Source organism: Chiloscyllium punctatum, chromosome 2 (assembly GCF_047496795.1).
Source record: "Chiloscyllium punctatum isolate Juve2018m chromosome 2, sChiPun1.3, whole genome shotgun sequence".
NCBI lineage: Eukaryota > Metazoa > Chordata > Chondrichthyes > Orectolobiformes > Hemiscylliidae > Chiloscyllium > Chiloscyllium punctatum.
Genome location: NC_092740.1, coordinates 145,085,885 through 145,108,912, shown reverse-complemented (window position 1 = coordinate 145,108,912; position 23,028 = coordinate 145,085,885). Strand labels below are relative to the sequence as shown.

The 23,028-nt window shown below is 43.4% G+C and overlaps 1 protein-coding gene across 1 annotated transcript in view; it reads left to right on the top strand.

Annotated features, from left to right (window-relative positions):
- Positions 1-449: 449 nt before the first annotated feature.
- The window catches only part of LOC140492536 (FERM and PDZ domain-containing protein 1-like), a 49,829-nt gene continuing 27,250 nt past the window's right edge, over positions 450-23,028 (top strand). Inside the window, exons 1-8 of the mRNA XM_072591473.1 lie at positions 450-469; positions 1,462-1,613; positions 5,033-5,135; positions 8,536-8,581; positions 10,631-10,735; positions 13,834-13,929; positions 19,998-20,123; positions 22,161-22,280. Of these exons, the coding sequence (XP_072447574.1) occupies positions 450-469; positions 1,462-1,613; positions 5,033-5,135; positions 8,536-8,581; positions 10,631-10,735; positions 13,834-13,929; positions 19,998-20,123; positions 22,161-22,280 (768 nt within the window). The remainder of the gene's footprint in view (positions 470-1,461; positions 1,614-5,032; positions 5,136-8,535; positions 8,582-10,630; positions 10,736-13,833; positions 13,930-19,997; positions 20,124-22,160; positions 22,281-23,028) is intronic.

Sequence of the window (23,028 nt, the reverse complement as noted above, 5' to 3'; positions counted from 1 at the left end):
CTCTGTTGTCATTGTGTATCCCTCTTCCTCATTCATGTTTTGCTCCTTGATTTGTTCCATTCTGACTTCATTTGCCTAACACCATTAACCCCCATTTGTTATTGTCCAGCCTTCAATCTCATTTCAGACCATCCCATGGTTTTTCTTTCCACTCTCTACCCTTGCATTTGCTTAAAACCTGGTACATCCCTAAGGCTAGGATTTAATGTGGTGAGTACTAAGTGCAGGCATAGGTGACTTCATGGGGCATTAACCTACTAGCCCCCTCTATCAACCCAGCATGAACAATCATTGTATTGAGCATCAATTTAGTACTTAATGGCTTCTCCTTTGTCCAATCAGGAGCTTGCTCACTGAATCCTTGCCCTGCCCACCACCCACCCACAGGTAACTGGCTAATCAGAGATTTGTAGGCTCAGGGAGTATGGTGGAAGCACAAGTGGCACACCATGACCAGCTTCACCAGTGGGTAAGTAAGTGGGTATTTTGGGGACACTATTGGGGATGGGATGAGAACCTCTCCCTGTCCCAATTAGCCCCAGATTGAGGCAAGTGGAGGTTCCCTGTGAAGAAAACACGCCCTGTTCCCACCAGCTGGGAGAGAGGGTATTCAGGCCAATGAGTGGCTTAGGCCCTAAAGTGCCCATTAGCTGATGATTCAAAAGCTTCACCTGTTGGCGGGCTGAGGATGCCCACCGTGGATTTTCCTGCCCGGAGTGGAGGTGGTGAGAAAGGGACTGAGTATGCCTCTGGGTGAACTCAGCCAAATATTTGCCTTTTCCTCACCATCTCCAGGGAGGGGAAATCGCACCCTGACTTTATCCACTTCTGAAGAAGGCATATTGGAGCCTGAGCAGACCATTCAGCCCTTTGAGCCTGTTCCGCCATTCTAGACCGTGGACTGATCATTCACCTCAATGGGTGCATCAGTGACTCACTAGCCTGAAAATTTCTCCACAGATGCTGCCAAACTTGCTGAAAATTTCCTGGTTTTATTCACTAACTACATTTTGATCTCATCCTAACCAATTTGCTGCAGTTTGGATAGGGCAGCCATTCTGTGACTCTTAGCCTCTGTCTTTGATTCTATTAACTCACCAAGAATCTTCTGATCCTTTGACATTCTTGAAACAGCTTGCTGGAATTTTTCACCCTGGATTTGGCAGGTCCCTCTTGTCCTAAAGGATGGGTGTGTCAGTTTTGAGGTGGATACAGAGAAGCAGAGGAAATCCCTTTTACAATGACCTAGCTCTCAAAAAGCCAATGCGATGGGGAGAGGCTACGAGTGAGAATTTTGCAGGAACCTGACAGAGTCCAGGCTGGGGGTGGGGGATGGGGGATTGAAGGGGTGTGGTGAGGATGGGTGCGAGGTGGATTAAATAATATGGAAAATAATATGGAAAATAATAAGATACTGACAATGATTGACAAATACGACTCTTGCTTTTTTTGTGATTGAAGAAATCGAGGTCCAGCCGATGGAGCAGCTGCTAACACAAACCAGCTGAGCAGCCCTTTGAAGGTGACAGTGAAGATTATCAAAGATCCACTGCTGGACTATGGCTTTATGGTCTCAGAAGATACACCAGTGTGTGTGAGGTCTGTCACTGCAGGTAAATACCCTGGGAATGGGAGGTTCCAATGTGGGCGGCACGTTGGCACAGCAGATAGCACTGCTGCCTCACAGTGCCAGAGACACGGGTTCAATTCCCGCCTCGGTGTGGAGTTTGTACATTCTCCCCGTGTCTGCGCGGGTTTCCTCCGGGTGCTCCGGTTTCCTCCCAGAGTCCAAAAATGTGCAGGTCAGGTGAATTGGCCATGCTAAATTGCCCGTAGTGTTAGGTAAGGGGTAGATGTAGGGGTATGGGTGGGTTGCGCTTCGGCGGGTCGGTGTGGACTTGTTGTGCCGAAGGGCCTGTTTCCACACTGTAAGTAATCTAATCTAATCTAATCTAATCTAATCTGATCTAATCTAATCTCACTCTTCCTCCCACACAGTCAGATTTGCCATGGTGACAGTACTTAGAGTGGAATTTTCTCTTCCCCGAAGGTGGTCAGAAGGTGATATAATGGGCTTGGCCCCTCACCCTCTTCCTGCCACCTCGGTAATTAATTAAAATGATCCATAGATAGCCTTCTTGACTTCCACCAAAATGGTCAATTCAGGGCCTGAACCCGTCACCTTCCAAATTATCTGCCCCCTGGTGGTCAACAAAGGTGCCTAATTTCCAAACTGAGAAACCATGACAACTTGCAAACTAGGTTAAGGAATAGAGCCTGCATTTTATCCAACTAGTGACAATGGGGGCAGGGATGGGGGCAAGGAATGGCCTCAAATCCGCACCCCAATCCAAGCCTCCAACTCCTCCTGAGACCCCTTCCTCAAGAACCCACCCCACAATAAGATCATAAAAGTGGCTTATCATCTAATTGCTGGATTTTTTCCAAGGGGTGAGATATGACCAGTGGACGTTAGGACCCAGAGGTTCTCTCCTCACGTATTTAAAAAAGTTCATAGAGATTTGTAGGGCCTTTACTACTGTCTCTGATCGGCTGAAAATTAGCTACATCTTCAGCCACTCTGTCCTCAATGATAGGCCTAGATATTTGCCAATGCAAGATGTGAGGTTATTTGGGCTATAATTCACCAGGCTTCTGAATTTAATTTAATGTAATTTATTGTCACGTGTACCAAGGCACAGTGGAAAGCTTTGTCTTGCGAGCAATACAGCCAGATCACAGAGTTCAGTAGCACAGATAAGTAAATAATAGGTAAACAGCAGCAAAAACAAAAACACAGGTACAGGCGAATGTTAAGAGTTTGTGAGTTCATTCAGTATTCTAACAACAGGAGGGTAGAAACTGTTATGAAACTGGCTGGTGCGTGTGTTCAGGCTTCTGTACCTTCTTCCCGATGGTAGAGGTTGTAGAAAAACATTGCCGGGGTGGGATGGATCTTTAAGAATGCTGACGGCCTTTCCTTGACAGTGGGCCTGATAGATGGATTCTATAGATGGGAGGTTGGCCTTTATGATTGTCCGGGCCGAGTTCACCACATCTCCAAATCTTGTTTGGTACAGCAGTGATACATCCAGACAGAATGCTGTCAATGGCGCACCTATAAAATATAACAAGGGTATTCACCGTCATGCCAAATTTCCTCAGCTGCCTGAGGAAGAAGAGATATTGTTGGGCCTTTGTAATCAGTGCATCCACATGAAGGGTCCAAGAAAGCTTGTTATGGATGACCATTCCGAAGAGCTTGACACTCTCCAGTCGTTCCACCTCTGTGCTATTAATGTGCACTCTGTGCCGAAAGTCAATGAGTTCCTTGGTTTTGCCGACATTGAGAGCTAGGTTGTACTCAGTGCACCATTTTTTCAGGTCCTCCACCTCCCGTCTGTAGTCTGTTTCGTCACCATCTGAAATTCGACTGACTATGGTGGTATCATCAGCGAACTTGTAAATGGCATTAGTCTGGTATTGGTGACGCATCATGGGTATACAGTGAGTACAGTAGGGGGATGAGTACACAACCCTAAGGGGCTCCAGTGTTGAGTGTTAGTGAGGATGAAATATTGTCCCCAGTCTTCACTAATTGTGGCCTGTGGGTCAGGAAACTGAGGATCCAGTTGCAGAGAGTGGGGCTTAGTCTGAGATCACTAAGTTTAGTAATCAGTCTCGAGGGGATAATAGTGTTGAAGGCTGAACTGTAGTCAATGAGTAGGATTCTCACGTAGCTGTTCTTGGTGTCAAGATGTTCTAGGGAGGAGTGAAGGGTAAGTGATATGGCATCTGACATGGATCTGTTGGTTCGATAGGCAAATTGGAATGGGTCAAGAGTAGTGGGGAGGCTGGAGTTGATTAATGCCATGACCAGCTTTTCAAAGCACTTCATGACTATTGAAGTTAGGGCCACTGGGCGGTAGTCATTGAGACATGCTGCACGAGCCTTCTGAGACACAGGGATGATGTTGGCCCTCTTGAAACAGTCAGGGACAGTGGCCTGCTGCAGGGAGAGGTTCAAGATGTCCAAGAAGACCTCTGCCAGTTGATCTGCGCACGCTCTGAGTGCAGGGCCTGGTACTCCGTGTGGTCCCATCACTTTCCTTGGATTCACACGAAGGAAAACTGATCTGACCTCTGATGCAGTTCTTCTCCCTTTCTCAACTGTTGGAGTGACATGAGTAATTTTTCAGTCTATGGGACCAGTTCCTCAGCTTTGATAGGTTACAGTCAGGGTATATGTATTGTCTGCACCAATTCTCCTTTAAAACTCTGGCATGGAATCTTCTGCTCTGGGTGATTTGTCACACTTTCATGCCTTTAACTTGTTCATTATTTTCATAGAATCATCATTGAATCCCTACCGTGCAGATAGAGGCTATTCGGCCCATTGAGTCTGCACTAACCCTCTGAACAGCATCTCACCCAATCTCCTTACCTCCACATTTACCACAGTTAACCCATCTAGCCTACACACTATGGGGCAATTTAGCATGGCCAGTCCACCTAAATTGCACATCTTTGGATTGGCAGGAAACCGGAGCACCCAAAGGAAACCCACATAGACATGGAGGGGGAACGTAGAAACTCCACACAGGCAGATTTGCTTTGGTTATTTTGGTGAGCTCCTGTCCTTGGTCCAATATCAATTTCCTTATGATTTCTTGCATGCTGGTCTGCTGGTTCTACGCTGTGATTATTCAACACACACAAGAATCCTTAGTCCCATTGACATTATCTGTGTTCCCTAGTTCTCTATAAGAAAGTCCCAAACAGGTACAATCCACCTCTCTCTCTCTCTCCACAATCTGAGAAATGCATCATTCCCTTTTCATTGAGATGAGACAAGCTTCAGGCAGCAAGATGTGCAGTTGTAAAAAAAAAGTATGAATAATTTTCTGTGTGTTTTTTTTATCCTTTGCATTTGCTAATGAGCTTCCCATGTACTTTCAGCTTTTTCTCCTCTTTCTGTGAGGGACAACCAATGCTTCATTCAAAAATATGCTGACTTCATTTTCCTTCTTAGGTGGTCCTGGAGAGGGAAAGCTATTCCCAGGAGACCAGATTTTACAAATTAACAACATGCCTCTGGATACAATTTCCCAGGAACATATCGATAACATTATTAGGTGAGGACCCTTTTAGCTCATTCACTGAATGTAAAGTTTTAATAGTTACCACCAGCTAATTATTAATGACCAGAGTCGCAGGTAGACAGGATAGTGAAGAAGATGTTATGGTTTCCTTTATTGCATTGAACATAGGAGTTGGGATGTCATGTTGTGGCTGTACAGGACATTGGTTAAGCCACTTTTGGAATATTATGTGCAATTCTCGTCTCCTTCCTATCGGAAGGATGTTGTGAAACTTGAAAGGTTTCAGAAAAGATTTACAAGGATGTTGCCAGGGTTGGAGAATCTGAGCTACAGGGAGAGGCTGAACAGGCTGGGGCTGTTTTCTCTGGAGCATCGGAGGCTAAGGGGTGACCTGAAAGATGTTTATAAAATCATGAGAGGCATGGTTAGGGTAAATAGCCAATGGCTTTTCCCTGGGGTGGGGACGTCCAGAACCAGAGGGCATAGGTTTAGGGTGAGGGGGAAAGATATAAAAGGGTCCTAAGGGGCAACCTTTTCACGCAGAGGGTGCTGCATGTATGGAATGAGCTGCCAGAGGAAGTGATGGAGGCTGGTACAATTGCAACATTTAAAAGGCATCTGAATAGGAAGGGTTGAGAGGGATGTGGGCCAAATGCTGGCAAACGGGACTAGATTAATTTAGGATATCTGTTCGGCATGGATACGTTGGACTGAAGGGACTGTTTCTGTGCTGTACATCTCTATGACCTTATTTGAGGGCTGTCTTTAAGTTCTTCAATAGGTGAACGTGCTATGAAGTTTGAATTATGAAGTTTTATGACATTCAAAGTGCTATATAAATGCAAGTTGTTGGTGGCAAACTCAGAAAATAAAACAAAGCTAAAGTGTAGAAAATTGTTTGCAGTTCTAAAGGGAGATCACCAACAAGATTTAATTGAGTGTCATATGTCTCCATAGTTCTACAGCAGCTCACCAAGACATCTTGCACAATAGTGTTCTATAATATAAACCATCACATATATTGAATTACACAAACAGTTGAGTTCTCAATTACTCACAGAGACAAATATTCTACTGCACGCACAGTCGACATTTCAATCGAAAATTCCATTACACAGACTGTTGAATATTTTTCACACACAAGGTTGAATATTCCATTACACACCTTGCCTAGTTCTCTATTACATGCAAACACAATTGAATACCCCATTTTAAACACATTTGAAAATTCAAATACAAAGACAAACTTGTATGCACAATTGAATGCTTTGATATGCATCAAGAGTGTGATGCTGGAAAAGCACAGCAGGTCAAGCAGCATTCGAGGAGCAGGAGAATCGACATTTCAGGCAAAAGCCCTTCATCAGAAATCCTTTATTCCTGTTGAAGGGCTTTTTCCCGAAACGTCAACTCCCCTGCTCCTCGGATGCTGCCTGACCTGCTGTGCTTTTCCAGCACCACACTCTCGACTCTGATCTCCAGCATCTGCAGTCCTCACTTTCTCTTTCTTTGATATATGCACTGTCAGGTTACACATACAGTCAAATACTTGAATATACATATAGTCAAATACTCCATATACACACAATCAAGAACTCCATTTCAAGTACTATTGAATGCTCCGTTGTGTACCCTACACAAATAACCAGTACCCCATTACACGTACAACCAATTTCTCCATAAAATACACACAGTTGAACACTCTATTATCCACACAGTTGAGTTCTTGCTTGCTTACCTAAGATGAATTCTCCATTGTATCCATAGTCCCACTATTTACAATTCAGTGTATTCTATCAGAAATGCAGTTAAAGAAAGCATTTTAAGTTAAAGATTGTTCATAAATGATAAACCAAATCAAGATGTATGTCGCGTGTGCATTTGTCAAACCCAGAGTCTCTTTTGTTGGAATATATTTCTCCTTTCCAATGCTTGCAGCTCTAGGATTCAGTGCTAAGGTGGGGATCATTACAAAAGAATTTCTCAGTAACTTTACTGAATTTGATTTGCTTCCTGTCAAAGGTGTTCTCAAGGGTTTTGGGCTTAAACAGTGTTGTCTGGCTGGATCTTAAGAACTGTTTAGCAGAATATATAGAATGGAGTTCCCACTTGTGTAGAAAACCTCACTGCAACCCCAATTTAAATACATGCCAAACATTGGAGGCAGGGTTTGTAAGAACCGAATATGTAAAACTAAGTATGGTCTGAGTTATGACTTGTACTCCTTTGGATATATTTCAATCTCTAATGTGTTCAGGATCAAATCCAGAATGTATAAGGCTGACGTCTTTGTTAGACTTCACTCTGCTTTAATCTGGGCTGTGGGAGACTGCTTATAGGAAGACATCTGCCCTTTGTATCTGAACTCTGGACTTACACTGGAGCTTTAGTACTATTGATTACCAGAAATGTTTCTGATGCTGATGTCTTTGTATAGACATTGGTTACCATGAAGGACTCTCCTTCTCAATCTTTCCCCTTTTCTGAGGTTCAAGTTAAACCACTACCATTACAGAAAGCCCTAATAGAGTCAGAGAGTCATGGAGATGTATAGCACAGAAACAGACCCTTCTGTCCAACTCATCCATGCTGATCAGATATCCGAACCTAATCTGGTACCATTTGCCAGCGCTGAGCCCAATATCTCTCTAAACCCTTCCTATTCATATACCCATCCAGATGCCTTTTAAATGTTGTAATTGTCCCAGCCTCCACCACTTCCTCTGGTAGCTTGTTCCATACACGCACCACCCTCTGCGTGAAACATTGCCTCCTCAAGCCCTTTTATATCTTTCCCCTCTCACCCTAAACCTATGCCCTCCAGTTCTGAACCCCCACCCCCAACAATAGTAAGACTGCAATGTGAATCTTTTTATTTCATTATTTCTTATTTTCCTAACTTATACTGTGTATATCTGTCGTGTTCTGTAACTTCTTTCTTTATTTTCTCTAATTTTATACCTGAGATTTATATCTAGGTATTTTGTACTTAAGATGGCACTGTGTGTTGGTGACATTGTACACTTTTCACTGCACTCCAGTACTTTTGTAACTTGAGTACACGTGACAATGAACCTAATTCTAATTCACCAGTCACCTCTCTTTCTCAAATGAGAGCGCAGTCCCATGGGTCTTGTAAGATAGTGGCAATTTTATTTTTAACATTGAACTACAATCTGAGTGAGATAGATGGACTAGATCAGATTGGGATGTCTGGTCAGTGAGGACAAGTTGGACAAAAGGGTCTGGTTCCACGCTGTTCAACTCTTATGAGTCTTATGTGTTGGTGTTAAGTTCAAGCCTGTGATCTCCTGTGATCTCAGAAAATAATATTCTGCGCCAGGAGCTTAATTTTGCAGGTTTTAGTCAAGCGTCCTTTTTTTTCTGCACTGGACCCATATTGTTTTAATATTTGTCAAATTGTTTATTGCAGGGAATGTGGTAACACTGTTACAGTGACTGTACTGCAAAATACCTCAGTAAGTACAACCTTTCGACTTTAAAAAGCAGAGCTTTCCAATGCTACTCATGGTCATCGGTTCGATTCCAGCCTCGGGCGACTGTCTGTGTGAAGTTTCCATATTAAATTACTAAATTGCCCATAGTGTTCAGGGATGTGTGGGTTAAGTGCATTAGTCAGGGGAAATGTAGAGTTATATGGTAGGGGAATGGATCTGGGTGGGATACTCTTCGGAGGGTCGGTGTGGACCTGTTGGGCCAAATGGCCTGTGTCTACACTGTCGGGATTCTATGGGTTTCTTCGCAACTCGTTGCAGTCCAGAAGAGATTCACTCGACGTGATTCAGATTCATTCCCAAATACTTTAGTCTGGCATTTGCAATGGCAGTTTGAATGACATGATATTCCTCTCAGCTCAGATATAACGGATCTATAGCTGGGATGGATGCTGACATCTACAGTGAGCACTTGATCTTGGACACGAGAACAGGAGCAGGCTATTTGGCCTGTTCCTTCAGTCAGTTGTACCTCATCTCTGTCTACTCACTGTCGCTGAGTATTCCAACAAAACTCTATCAAGCTTAGTCTTGAAAACTTCAATTGACCCTATTTCCTTAGCATTAAGAGAACTAGATGTCTTGAAGTAAGCTTGCAGAAAGCCACCTGACTCAGAACAGGATGGTGCTTTATGTTCAATTAACATTTGATGGGGCTTGATGAGACTGTGCACGGGTCCAAGTTTGACACAAATTCAACCAGCTCACGTCAGAAGGGTTTGATTCATGCTTCAGTGGCCATTTGTCTTGTGTGATGTGTTATCAAGCTACATAATCAAAGAAGCTTTATGCAGGATACAAACGAAGATTTGATCATTAATCTCAGCATATCCTAAAGTGGAGCAACACCCATCAACTAGACCTCCAGTTCTCTCTATCTAGCTAGAAGTCCATGATATTACGGGGATATTGGATGAGCTCCAGTGCAAGACTGAGGCAAGCACTACACTTTTAGAGTTGAATTATTAAACCGAGATGCCATGTCCGCTTTCAGATGGATACAAAAGGTCACATGGCTCAATTTGAATGGTTTATTGCAAGGGGAATTAACTGCAAATGTAGGGAGGTTATACATTAATTTTACAGGGCATTGGGGAGAACACATCTGGAGTACTGTATAAAGTATTGGTCACTGTACTTATGGAAGGATGTTAACGCATCGGAAGCAGTTCAGAGAAGGAATACCTGGAATAAGTGGATTGCCTTAGATGGAGAGGCTAGGCCAGATGGGCTTGTATCCTGTGGAGTTTTGAAGAGTTATAAATGAGTTAACTAAAACATCTGAGATCTCAAGGGGTCTTGAACGAATGCTGAAAGAATTCAGGTTTCCTCTGTGGGAGAATCTGAGAACTGGAGATCATTATTTTAAAATGGGGGGGGCACCCATTTAAAACAAAGATGAGGAAACCCTTTTTCTCTCAAAGGGTTGTGGGCCTTTAGAATACCCTTCCTCACAAGGCAGTAGATGCAGAATATTTAAATATTTTTTAAGGCAGAGATAGACAGATTCTTGATGACTGAGGAGTTGAAAGATTATCAGGGAGATGCAGGAATCCAGCCTCGGGTGACCCCGTGGAGTTTGCACAATGTCCCAATGTCTGCGTGGGTTTCCTCCTGGGTGCTCCGGTTTTCTCCCACAGTCCAAAGATGTGTAGGTTAGGTGAATTGGTAGTGCTAAATTGCCCATTGTATTCAGGGGTGTGTAGGTTAGGTGCATTAGTCAGGGGTTGGGGAATGGGTCTGGGTGAGTTACTCTTTGGAAAGTTGGTGTGGACTTGTTGGGCTGAAGGGCCTGGATCCTACAATAAAATCGGAACAGCCATGATTTTATTGAAGAGTGAAGGAGGCTCATAGGCCTACTCTCTTAATCCTTGTTTGTATGTTCGTATTTTAGGTTACAATCAAACTTTTGGAACCCAAAACATCAGTGCAGGGCTTTCCCAATTGCCACACATTGTCAACACAAAACGCCAAAGCTGTTGTTTAAGTGTCATGGTTTCTGTTTGTATACAGGGGCCCAAGTCATCATTTATTACTGAAGAAAAGCGAGCCAGATTGAAAAGCAACCCAGTCAAAGTACGCTTTGCTGAGGAAGTGATTGTCAATGGCCACACACAGGTTTGTGCCTTCCGCAGGCATTTAGCCCACTGACTAGTTCAGCCAGATTATAATTAATCTGATTTGCTCCCAGTATGTTCTGGACTGGGTAACTTGTATTTTTCTATAAAACACTAGGTGCCTTTTGGCTTTATGCTTCCTGAGGGCCTGAATAATGTTGATTGTGGTGAGCATGAGTGAAACCTGAGTCCCATACTAGCATTCTAGAATTAAACAAAGCTAATTACATAGGGAAATTGACAGATTTGGCCCTAGTGGACCAGGTGGAAAAACTAAAATGTAGGACTATTGATGAACATTAAAGGAGATATTTAATTCCTCCAACTAAAATATATTTAGAATGGAAGAAAAGAATATAAGAGGGATAAATGCTTCCATAGCTAACTAAGGAAGTTAAAGATAACATAATTGACGAGGTCAATTCCTGGAATGGCAGGATTGCCTTACACGGAAAGACTGAAGCGACTGGGCTTGTATACCCTTGAGTTTAGAAGACTGAGAGGGGATCTGATTGAAACGTATAGGCTTATGAAAGGACTGGACACTCTGGCAGGAGGGAACATATTTCCGTTGATGGGGGAGTGCCGAACCAGAGGACACAACTTAAAAATACGGGGTAGACCATTTAGGACAGAGATGAGGAGAAACTACTTCACCCAGAGAGTGGTGGCTGTGTGGAATGCTCTGCCCCAGAAGGCAGTGGAGGCCCAGTCTCTGGATTCTTTTAAGAAAGAATTGGATAGAGCTCTTAAAGATAGTGGAGTCAAGGGGTATGGAGATAAGGCTGGAACAGGATACTGATTAGGAATGATCAGCCATGATCATATTGAATGGCGGTGCAGGCTCGAAGGGCAGAATGGCCTACTCCTGCATCTATTGTCTATTGTCTATTGTCTATAAGGGCAAAAACTAAGGCATGCCATATTGTAAAGGGCAGTGGCAGGCTGGAGGATTGGGAAACTTTTAAAGACCAGCAAAGCGTGACTCAAAAGTAATAAAAAGAACGAAGGTTAATTATGAAAGAAAACTAGTTCAAAATATAAAAACAGACAGCAAATAATTTTATCAGTATATAAAAAGGAGAGTAGCTAAAATGAATGTTGGCCCTTTCGAGGTTGAGGAGTTAATAGTGGGGAGCACAGAAATGGCAGAGACTCTAAATCGATTTTTTACCTCAGTTTTCACAGTGGAAGACACTGAAACCATCCCAATGGTAACAGGTAATGCAGAGATTATAGAAAAGGTAGAATTTGTAGCAATCACCATCAATAGGGAGAAAATTCTGAGCAAAGTATTGGGATTAAAGGCAGACAAGTCCCCAGGATCTGATGACCTATTCCGTATAGTCTTAAAGGAAGTGACAGCATGGATAGTGGATACATTAATTATAGTATTCCAAAATGTCCCGAATTCTGGAAAGGTTCTAGTGGATGGAAAATTGCTAATGTAAGACAATAGTTCAAAATGGGAGGGAAATAGAAAGTAGGAAACCACAGAATGGTTAGTTTAATGTCTGTCATTGGGAAATTGTTTAAATTCATTATTAAGTAGTATTACATTTGTAAAGTAAAACACAACTCACCACAGTTAGTGTGGTTTGATGAAGAATAATTCATTTTCTTTATGAAGAGTAATTCATTTAATTTGCTAGAGCTCTTTGAAGATGTAACAAGTGAAGTGGGTAATGGGGGTCCTGCAGATATAGTATATCTGGACTTCTGGAAAGCATTTGATAAGGTGCCACACATAACTGGTCTGTGGTTTCCTACTTCTGCCTCCCTACAGGTAATGTGGAACTGGGAGGAACCTGTGTGTCTTCCCCATCAGGTTATTAAAAACAGTTTGTGCTCCAGACGTGTGTGGACATTTGATCCCCTGATACTTCATACCATGGTGCCAACTCTCAGTTATGCCACTACTTTTTTGGATGCCCAGATCAAAAGTTAGTGCCCTCCAACTAGCCACATTTTGAGGCCTTCTTTCACTAATCTGAAGTAACTGTATGTCCTTCATTAGATCTACCAACTCTACTTAGGGCAACACTTAGGGTGGCTCAATGGTTAGCACTGCTGCCTCACAGCACCAGAGTCCCAGGTTTGATTCCAGCCTTGGTCGATTGTCTGTGTGGAGCTTGCATGTTCTCCCAGTGGGGTTCCTCCGGGTGCTCCGGTTTCCTCCCACAGTCACGAAGATGTGCAAGTCAGGTGTATTGGCCATGCTAAATTGCCCATAGTGTTAGGTGCATTAGTCAGAGAGGGATGGGTCTGGGTGGGTTACTCTTCGGAGGGTCGTTGTGGACTGGTTGGGCCGAAGAGTCTGTTTCCACATTGTAGGGAATCTAATCTAAACCTACAACAAGGCCCTTAGTAAGGCTGGAAATCGGGAACTTTAGGCACAAGATGCACACTACCTCAACCCCACTCTGGATTCCTGATCTTCAGTGTGGTCCCTCCAAACCAGTTGCTTTGTTTGGCCTGGTCTCCGGACAAAACCATAGAAAACTCCTGTGGCTGTGATGGTTTTTTTTATTGTTTAATCCCAAAGGATTGGCTGAGCTTTTCTATGGATGTGTGTATGTGAGTGAACTTTGGAACAAAATGACAGCAAGAACTTCATGAATACCTGGAGAGATTGGATCTGAAACTCCAGGAGGGATATTGGAGGCAAACTGTACATATCACTAGGCACAAACACAAAAACAGGTACACACACACACACACACACACACACACGCACAGACATATGCACATACGCAGACACAGATACAGACACACACACAAGCACAGATACCAACACCCACACCGGCACACATATGCAGACACACACAAACACAGACACATACAAACACACAGGCAAACACACACAAATGCATACACACACACAGACAAAGATACACAGAAACATAAATGTGCACGCACACACACATGCAGATGCACAAATACATCCACACCTATATATTTTATATATGCGTACACACACTCTCTCTGCTGTCCCTCATTTTAGTATTTGTAACAACGATAATGAGGAGTCTATTATGTTATTTTGCTTATCTGTTTTCATAAATAATTCTAGAATTTTGTGTTTTATCATTCCCGCAGGGTAACTCACTACTTTTCATGCCCAGTGTTCTCAAGGTGTATTTGGAAAATGGACAGACCAAAGCCTTTCGATATGAGAAAAATACAACAGTGAAGGTAATGATGGCTATAAGTGTTCTTTGTTCCTTGCTGTGATATTTTCCCATTTGTTGATTTTGCTCAGCTTTGAATGTACTATTAATTTTAACCATCGACTGGGGGTGGGGTAGGAGGGAGGGAGGAGGTGTTGGGGATGGGCTTGGTGGGGAGGGCAGTAAATGAGTGAAAAATTTTAATTCAGTTGTCGATGGATTAAAGTAGCATTAGTGACAAAGATGCAGGAGAGAGATGATGGTGCTTTTTTTCTTTATTTCTCTATTTTAATACCTAAAGTTTGTAATAGGTAGAACTTTTATTTTATAGAATCCCTGCAGTGTGGAAACAGGCCCTTTGGCCCAACAAGTCCACACTGACCCTCCGAAGAGTATCCCATCCAGACCCATTCCCCTACCCTTTTACTTTACATTTCCCCTGACTAATACACCTAACCTACACATCGCTGAACACTGTGGGCAATTTAGCACGGACAATTCACCTAACCTGCACATCTCTGGATTGTGGGAGGAAACCAGAGCACCCGAAGGAAACCCACGTCAACACAGGGAGAAGGTGCAAACTCCACACAGACAGTTGCCTGAGGCTGGAATCGAACCCAGTCCCTGGCGCTGTGAGGCAGCAGTGCTAACCACTGAGTCACCGTGCTGCCCCTAACTTTGTACCTAACGTGGTGCCGTGTGTGGTGGCATTGTAACTTGTCACCATACTCCTATACTTTTATACTTGAGTACACGTGACAATAAAACCTAAAATCTAATTCTGATTTAAAAACCAATTCTAGACCATTCGTTCCTGTCTACAAATGTTACTTTTCATTGTCACAATTTTTGTTTATGCTTTGTTAACACTGAATGTTGTAAATCAACATTTCCATTCAAGTGCCATAATGTTTTTACAAGCTGTGGCCACTAAGTGATCCCAGGGATATATTTCACTCAATATGATGTGTAGTAAAGACTCAGGTTTGTTATCTAACCATGGAAGTTGCTATGGGCAATCTAGCATTCATTAATATAAATAATAGCGAGATTGATTTGGATTTATCATTCAGATAAAGCACCTTACCTTTAAACAGAGGTCTCCTCTGGGAGCACTAGTGAGACATAAACATCCAATAAATGACTGGTTCCAAATTCAAGGAACAGGCTGTTTGACTGAAATGAGTTAGCTTGTTCTTTTGTCTTGTTATAGAGTCATACAGTCATGGGGTCATGCAGCACGGAAAGAGACCCTTCGGTCCAACTCAACCATGCTGACCTGATATCCCAATCTGATCTTGTCCCATTTGTCAACATTTGGCCCATACCCCTCTAATCTCTTCCTATTCATCTCCCCATTCACATGCCTTTTAAATGTTGCAATTGTACCAGCCTGCAACACGTCCTCTGGCAACTCATTCCATACATGCACCAGCCTCTGTGTGAAAAAGTTGCCTGTCAGGTCCCTGTCAAATCTTTTCCCTCTCACTTTAAACCTATGCCCTCTAATTTTGGATTCCCTTACCCCGGGAAAACGATCTTGACCAGTCATCCTATCCATGCCCCTCCTGATTTCAATAAACCTCTATAAGGTCACCCCTCAGCCTCCTACGCTCCAGGGAAAACAGCCCCAGCCTATTCAGCCTCTCCCTATAGCTCAAACCCTCCAACTCTGGCAACATCCTTTTTAATATTTTCTGAACCCTTTCAAGCTTAAGAATGTATTTCTTATAGCAAGGCGACCAGAATTGAACGTAGTATTCTTTAAGTGGCTTCACCAGTTTCCTGTACAGTTGCAACATGACCTCTCAATTCCTATATTCAATGCACTGACCAATGCACTGACAAACATGCCAAATGCCTTCTTCAGCACCTGCAACTCCAGTTTCAAGGAACTATGCACTTGCACTCCTAAGTATCTTTGTTCAGTAGCACTCCCCAGGACCTTACCATTAAGTGTATAAGTCCTGCCCTGATTTGCCCTATCAAAATGCAGCACCTCACATTTATCTAAATTAAACTCCATCTGCCATTCCTCGGCCCATTGACCCACCTGATCAAGATCCTATTGTACTCTGAGATAACCTTCTTCACTATTACTCCATCACCAATGTTTGTTTCATTAACATCCTGTTTTGCCCAGTGAAATCATCCACCTTGTCATTTAATCCCTCCTGCCTTCCATCACAGATCTTTCCTTTTTCTCTTTCACCACTCACTGCTCTCTGTCTGCAATACTCATTTTGAACCTGTTACATCTCCAACTCTCTCTAATTCTGAAATATGCTCTTCATTAATGCTGAAACTTTAATTTTGTTTCTCTCTCCATAGATACAGTCTGACAGGTTTATTATTTCCAGCTTTTTCTATTTTTTTTATTTCAGAGTCTCAGTATTCTGATCTGCTCCTTATATTAAAATGATTTTTATTAACAACATCAATGACAACAATCTGCATTTATAGAGTGTATTTACTCAGGTGTTTCACAGGACATTTATGAAACCAAAATTGACACAAATCATATAAAGAGATACTAGGATAAATGATAAAACTCTTAGTGAAAGAGATGTGTCTTAAAGGAGGTGAAAGGGATGGAAAGGCAGGGAAATGCTGATCTTGGCTATCAGCGATGGAATGTTTAAAGTCAGGGAGTTGAATGAGGCCAGAATTTGAAGAATGTAGGTGTCTTGGAGGATGGTAGGAGTGGAGGACACACAGAAATAAAGATGGTCAAGAAAATGGAGGGTTTTGAAATGAAGGATAATGGTCAAGTCAGTGTACACCAAAGAGACAGGGTTCGGGTGAAGAGGAACTTGTAAGTTAAATGGAGGCAACAGATTTATGGATAAGTTATCATCTATGAAGGGTGGGAGAGGGGACACCGGGCAGGAATTTGGACCTCAATATAATTAAGTTGCAGTCGAGTGTTTCAGCAACAGATGAGTCGAGGATGGATTCAGGCAATAGTATTGAGGTGGGATATAGGCAGTCTTAGCGATGATGTGGATTTGTGGTAAGATCTCTGGTCAAATGTGGTACCCAGGTTGCAAAGTCTGGTTCAGCCTCAGCTAGTTGAGAGAGAGGTGGAATTGGTAACTAGAGAATGGCAGGACTTGAAAATAATAGCTTTAGTCTTTCTGGTATTCAGTTTGAAGAAATCTTCTCTCATCAGTACTGGATGTCAATCCAAAGTCTAACAGTCTGGAGACATTGAAGGTTGGAAGGGAATCATAGTTCAATAATTTCTTTGAGATTTTAATTTGGTTATGAACTGAAAGAGCAAGATTGATTATACCGTAGCCATCTGGTAATCTGTGAAATGAGCGAACTTTGAGGTACAATACTGATCATGTTTCAGAAGTAGCTTTTTGGCATTAAAGCACTTTGGAACATCTTTTGGTGATAAAAATGTGTTGTCCAAATGCTGTCCCTTTCTTTAATGCACATGAACAGTATACAAAAGCAACCGAATCTGCAGAATAGCAAACAAAACATAGAACAAAAATTATTGATGTAGGCTTGTCGGTCAACCCTTGATTTTTAATCTGACTTTCAATTCATATCCAAAGTCTTGTATTCACTGCAAAATGGATGAAAGCATTTATCCGCTAAAGGCCAAATTCTGCAGTGAGGATTGTCAAGGTTCATGTATGATAACTGAAATAAGTCAACTCCGAAAATGCTTTTCCATCTTTGCAAGTTAATGTATCCAGCAATTAAAAAAGTTTTCAAAAGCTTTTAGACGTTGACAGAACAGGACAGACAATAGATGTTGGAAAGGGAAACAAGAACGACTGCTCTGTCAATGGGCTCTGTCCTGCCAATGGCAGAGGTACTGGGAGATATGGTAACCCCCCCCCCCAACCCTTTAAGTCTGGTCACCAATTAGTTCTAGTCAAGAAGGTCCATGGGCAACCTATTCAATCTGCTAAGGTCTTAAGTAATCAATTATTGGCCACTGAAGAGCCTCAAATGACCACCTTCGACGTCTCTCTCTTTACATTCCTGCTGGTGGTTGGTTTCCCTGGAAAACCAGGGTGACCTCGCTGCCGGATTGGGAGGGGATCTCCAGTTACCCCAAATGGCATCTACCTCTGAACTCCCTGACCATCCCCCATCGCCTTCCCACCCTGTGACAAGAAGATAAAGAAGACTTGTGTTATTGCAGCTGGATCTCATGATGAGCAGGCCTTGCCTGACTTCAGGACTCAAAGGCTGCTAGCCTCTGATTGGCAGGCAGTTTCTGACAACCCAGGATACTAGCATTGAGCCCAATGAAGGGCCAGGAACCTCACCCAGGCTTACCAGTTAGCTCTGACTGTCTTCACAGCCAAGGGTAGGGGTACGTTACTCACCACCTAAAGCCAGTGTGAGAAAAAACAGGAACTTCATGCCCTCTGAGTCGATATATTAGGCACCAGGATTGTGGATGGTGCATAGGTTTGGACAATTTATAGAGCAAGAGATGTAGTGAGTGGATGGAGAAGGGGGTTTGGACAGCAGGTGGAGAAGAGGGTTGGTACAGTGGGTGGAGAAGGGGTTTGGGAGAATAGATGAGGAAGGGATTTGGGACATTGGAGAGAGATTGTGGTTGGGAGAGTGGGTGGAGAAGGGGGCTGGGAGAGTGGGTGAAGAAGGGGTTTGGGAGGTTGGGTGAAGAAGGGGGTTGGGAGAGTGGGTGGAGAAGGGGGCTGGGAGAGTGGGAGAAGAAGGCGGTTGGGAGGGTGGGTGAAGAAGGGGGTTGGGAGAGTGGGTGGAGAAGGGGGTTGGGATAGTGGATGGAGAAGAGGGCTGGGAGAGTGGGTGGAGAAGGTGGTTGGGAGGGTGGGTGAAGAAAGGGGTTGGGAGGGTGGGTGGAGAAGGGGGTTGGGAGAGTGGGTGGAGAAGGGGGTTGGGAGGGTGGGTGAAGAAGGGGATTGGGAGAGTAGATGGGGACAGGGGTTTGGGAGAGTGGATGGGAAAGGGGGTTGGAACAGTGGAGAAGGGCATTGGGAGAGTGGGTGGAGAAGGGGGTTGGGAGACTGGGTGGGGAAGGGGGTTGGGAGAGTGGGTGGGGAAGGGGGTTTGGGAGAGTGGGTGGAGAAGGGGTTTGGGAGAGTGGGTGGAGAAGGGGGTTGGGATAGTGGGTTGAGAAGGGGTTTTGGAGAGTGGGTGGAGAAGGGGGTTGGGAGAGTGGGTGGAGAAGGGGGTTTGGGAGAGTGGATGGGGAAGGGGGTTTGGGAGAGTGGGTGGAGAAGGGGTTCGAAGAATGGGTGGAGAATGGGGCTGGGAGAGTGGATGGAGGATGGGGTTGGGAGAGTGGATGGAGGATGGGGTTGGGAGAGTGGATGGAGGATGGGGTTGGGACACTGGATCGAGCAGGGGGTTCCCACAGCAATGGAGGAGCGGATATAGACTGTGGATGGAACAGGGACTGCAGACTTGGGCAGTGAGTAAGGCAGGATGTTAGGGATGATTTAACACTATTTCCTTCTTATTTCTGCAATGCTTATAATCATGTTGCCTTAGGAGTCTTCTTAGACCATAAGAGCATAAGGAACAAGTGGAGAAGTCGGCCATTTAGCTCCCTCACTCCTACCCTGCCATTATGCAAGATCATGGCTGATCTGCTCCAGCCCTCAACTCCTGTTTCATGCTCACTTCTTAATATTTTAAATATCTACCTAGTGCTTCTTTAAATACTTTCAGGGATCTCAACTCCACAACTCTTTGTGATTGAGAATTCAGCTATTCACCTTTCTCCGGGAAAAGAAATTCCTTTCCATGTCATTCTGTAACTATGTCCCCGAGTTTGAGATTCCCCCACAAGTGGAAACATCTTCTCAACATCCAGCCTTTCACGTCCCCTGAGAATCCTATATGTTTCAGTCAGGTCACCCCTCATTCTTCTACACTCGAGTGAATAATGGCCGAACCTGTTTAGCCGTTCCTGAGAACTCAACCCCTTTGTCCCAGGAATCAGCCAATAGAAGAAGAGTATTGTGTGAGTGAAAGTTGGGGATAGGTAATAAGACCGTATATCTTCAACAGGAAATTCAGAAAGGCAATAAGAAATTAATTTTATTGTCCCTTTCTTCTGCAATTTGACAGGATATCATCCTCACCCTGAAGTCAAAGTTATCCATCCGTTGTATTGAACATTTTGCCCTGGTTTTGAAGGAACGATACAGTATCACCAAGGTCTATCTCTTACATGATGATGAAATCATTGAGCAGGTATGTTGGGGTTTCTGTGGACTGTGTACATGAAGGAGTGATATCCCTGAGAGTTTGCGAGCTTTAAAGTAGACAACACGGTGGCACAGTGGTTAGCACTGCTGCCTCACAGCGCCAGAGACCCGGGTTCAATTCCTGCCTCAGGCGACTCTCTGTGTGGAGTTTGCACGTTCTCCCCGTGTCTGCGTGGGTTTCCTCCGGGTGCTCCGGTTTCCTCTCACACTCCAAAGATGTGCAGGTCAGGTGAATTGGCCATGCTAAAATTGCCCGTAGTGTTAGGTAAGGGGTAGATGTAGGGGTATGGGTGGGTTGCGCTTCGGCGGGGCGGTGTGGACTTGTTGGGCCGAAGGGCCTGTTTCCACACTGAGTAATCTAATCTAAAAAAAAAAAAAACTAAAGTTACCCACATGTACGTCTACAGAATGAAACCCTTAACCATCCTCTGTATCAGTTCTGAGGAAGGGTCACTGGACCCACTGGGTCACATTAACTCTGATTTCTCTTCACAAATGCTGCCAGACCTGCTGAGCTCTTCCAGCAACTTCTGTTTTGCCTCTATATCTGTTGGCTTTGTTACCTAACATTGGACTGCTGTCCAAGTCTGGCATTTTAAATAGTTCCATCTGCTGCAGCCTAAAGAAAAGTTCTATTTTTGGAGACTTTGTAAATGGAATTTGAACAAAGCAACATCTCTTGGTTTTATCAAATTCTGGTTCAGAAATGCTGATCAATATTAGACAACATAGGAGTGAAGAAGATGTCTCTCTGCATTACCTGTGGTATTTCCTGGTAATCACTTTTCTGGGAAGGCAAATTGTACGTTCACTTTGGATAAAAAATTGGATTGGATGTAGGAGTCAAACAGTCTTCGCACAACAATTCCAAGATATTGGTGAGGTCACACCTAAACGACTGTGTACTGTTTGGGTCCATCTACCGAAGGAAGGATGTGACAGTAGAAGAGGGGCTCAGACTGATTCCTAGAATGAGGTGATTGTCTTATGTTGGAAAGTTGAGTAAATGAATTCAGTGTTTCTTGAAGTTCAGAAGAATGCGAGGAGATAGAATGGAAATCTATGGGACTGTTCTTAATGTCCCATGTAACATAAAATATGACAGGTGGCTAATTTACTGCCTTCCTGTCCACTCCAACCTGCTCCTGATAAAATGAAGGTACATGAGTGAGTGCCAATATCAGCAACTAGACTGTATTTTTAAAAGAAATTAACAGGTATTTGGAATTGTTAACTTGATCTAAATGGCGAAGCCATGATATATTTGGCATGGATCAGCTCTTCCTTTAGGCAGACTGGTTAAAAGATAGGAGGAAAGAGAGTGGTGGTCCATCCTTCTTCGGGTGCCGTGTCCACATTGAGAGCCTTCCCCTTGGCTGTCACTCCCCCCCTTTGTAAGTTCCCACGTGGCTGGTGAATCTCGGACATAGGGTCACACCCTCAGAATAAGATGCTGCTCAAGTAGGACTGGGATAGAGAGTTGAGTCGTGAATCTTTGGAAAACTGTATTTGGAGAGCTGAGGATGGTCTGACATCGAGCCTGTTCAAGGTAGAGGGTGGCAGATTTTTGTGTTCTAAAAGAACAAAGGGATATGGAGATAATACAGGAGGGTGAAGTTAAGTTACATGTTAATTATAATTTTGTTGAATGGTGGAGCAGGCTAGAAAGACCAAATGGCCTTCCCCAGTTCCTAATGCTTATGTTTCGTATGTTCAACTGCAAAATGTATGTGAAAATTGATTCAGCATAGAAATAACAAGTTTTATTGAGACTGCTAAAAATAGCATTGCATTGCAAGTAATTAAAGAACTTGGGGACTGGGCCTCCATTTAACAAAAAGAAATCTAGGCTGATATCAACAAATGTATCCAGAGAAGCTTCCCTCCTCTGTTTCACAACACCACCCAGTGCAAAATGCTTCTTCTTAAAATATAAGCTTAAAGAAATTTTTTTGTTGATTATTTCCACAGTGTGACAATAAGAAGTTAATTCCTGATATAAATGTTTTCTACCTTGTCACAGGTGGTCCAGAAGCGAGAGCCCCGTGATTATAGGTGTCTCTTCAGGGTTTGTTTCCTGCCAAGAGATCCACTTGTACTTTTACAAGATGATCCAGTTACTTTTGAATACCTCTACTCACAGGTATCTATTTGACATGAAGGTTCATGGTAAGCCCCTTATAAGGATCATGGTAAGCCCCTTATAACAATCATGACTGACCACACCAAATAAGGTTCTGTTTCCCAAGATTGATAAAGCCGGAGGACGTATTTGCACTTAAAGTGGAATATATTCAAAACTAATACTCTGAAGTACATTAGGGGAGATTATGGCCTCGTGCTCATATCACTGGACTATTAATCCAGAGACCCAGCTAATGTTTTAGGAGCCTGGGAACAAATCCTGCCACTGCAGATTGTGGAATTTGAATTATCTGGAATTAAGGGTCAAATGTTGATTGTTGGGAAAAACTCATCCTATTCACTAAAATCCTTCAGGGAAGGAAACTCTGTACATGTGACCCAGACCCACAGCAATGTGGTTCACTCTGAAACCACCTTCTGGATAATTAAGGGATGTGCATTAGAGGCTGGCTTGGCCAGCGACATCCTCATTCCCTAAATGAATTTTAAAAGTATTTCAATGAGGACGTTGTGGAACATACCTCTAAGGGAGTGGAGTAAATCAGCTTGGGCGATTCACATAAAAATTAAATAGATTACTTTCAGACAATAGCAACTTTGGATATGTCATATAAACATGACATTTGGTAAGTGTGACCGGTCTAGGAGAAATGGGTGACTTTGGATCTGCCAAAATCCCCACCTCCAGTGGTTTTGCACACGTGTTGTCTGCATCTGTTGTATATTAATAGTTAGGGATGAATTAC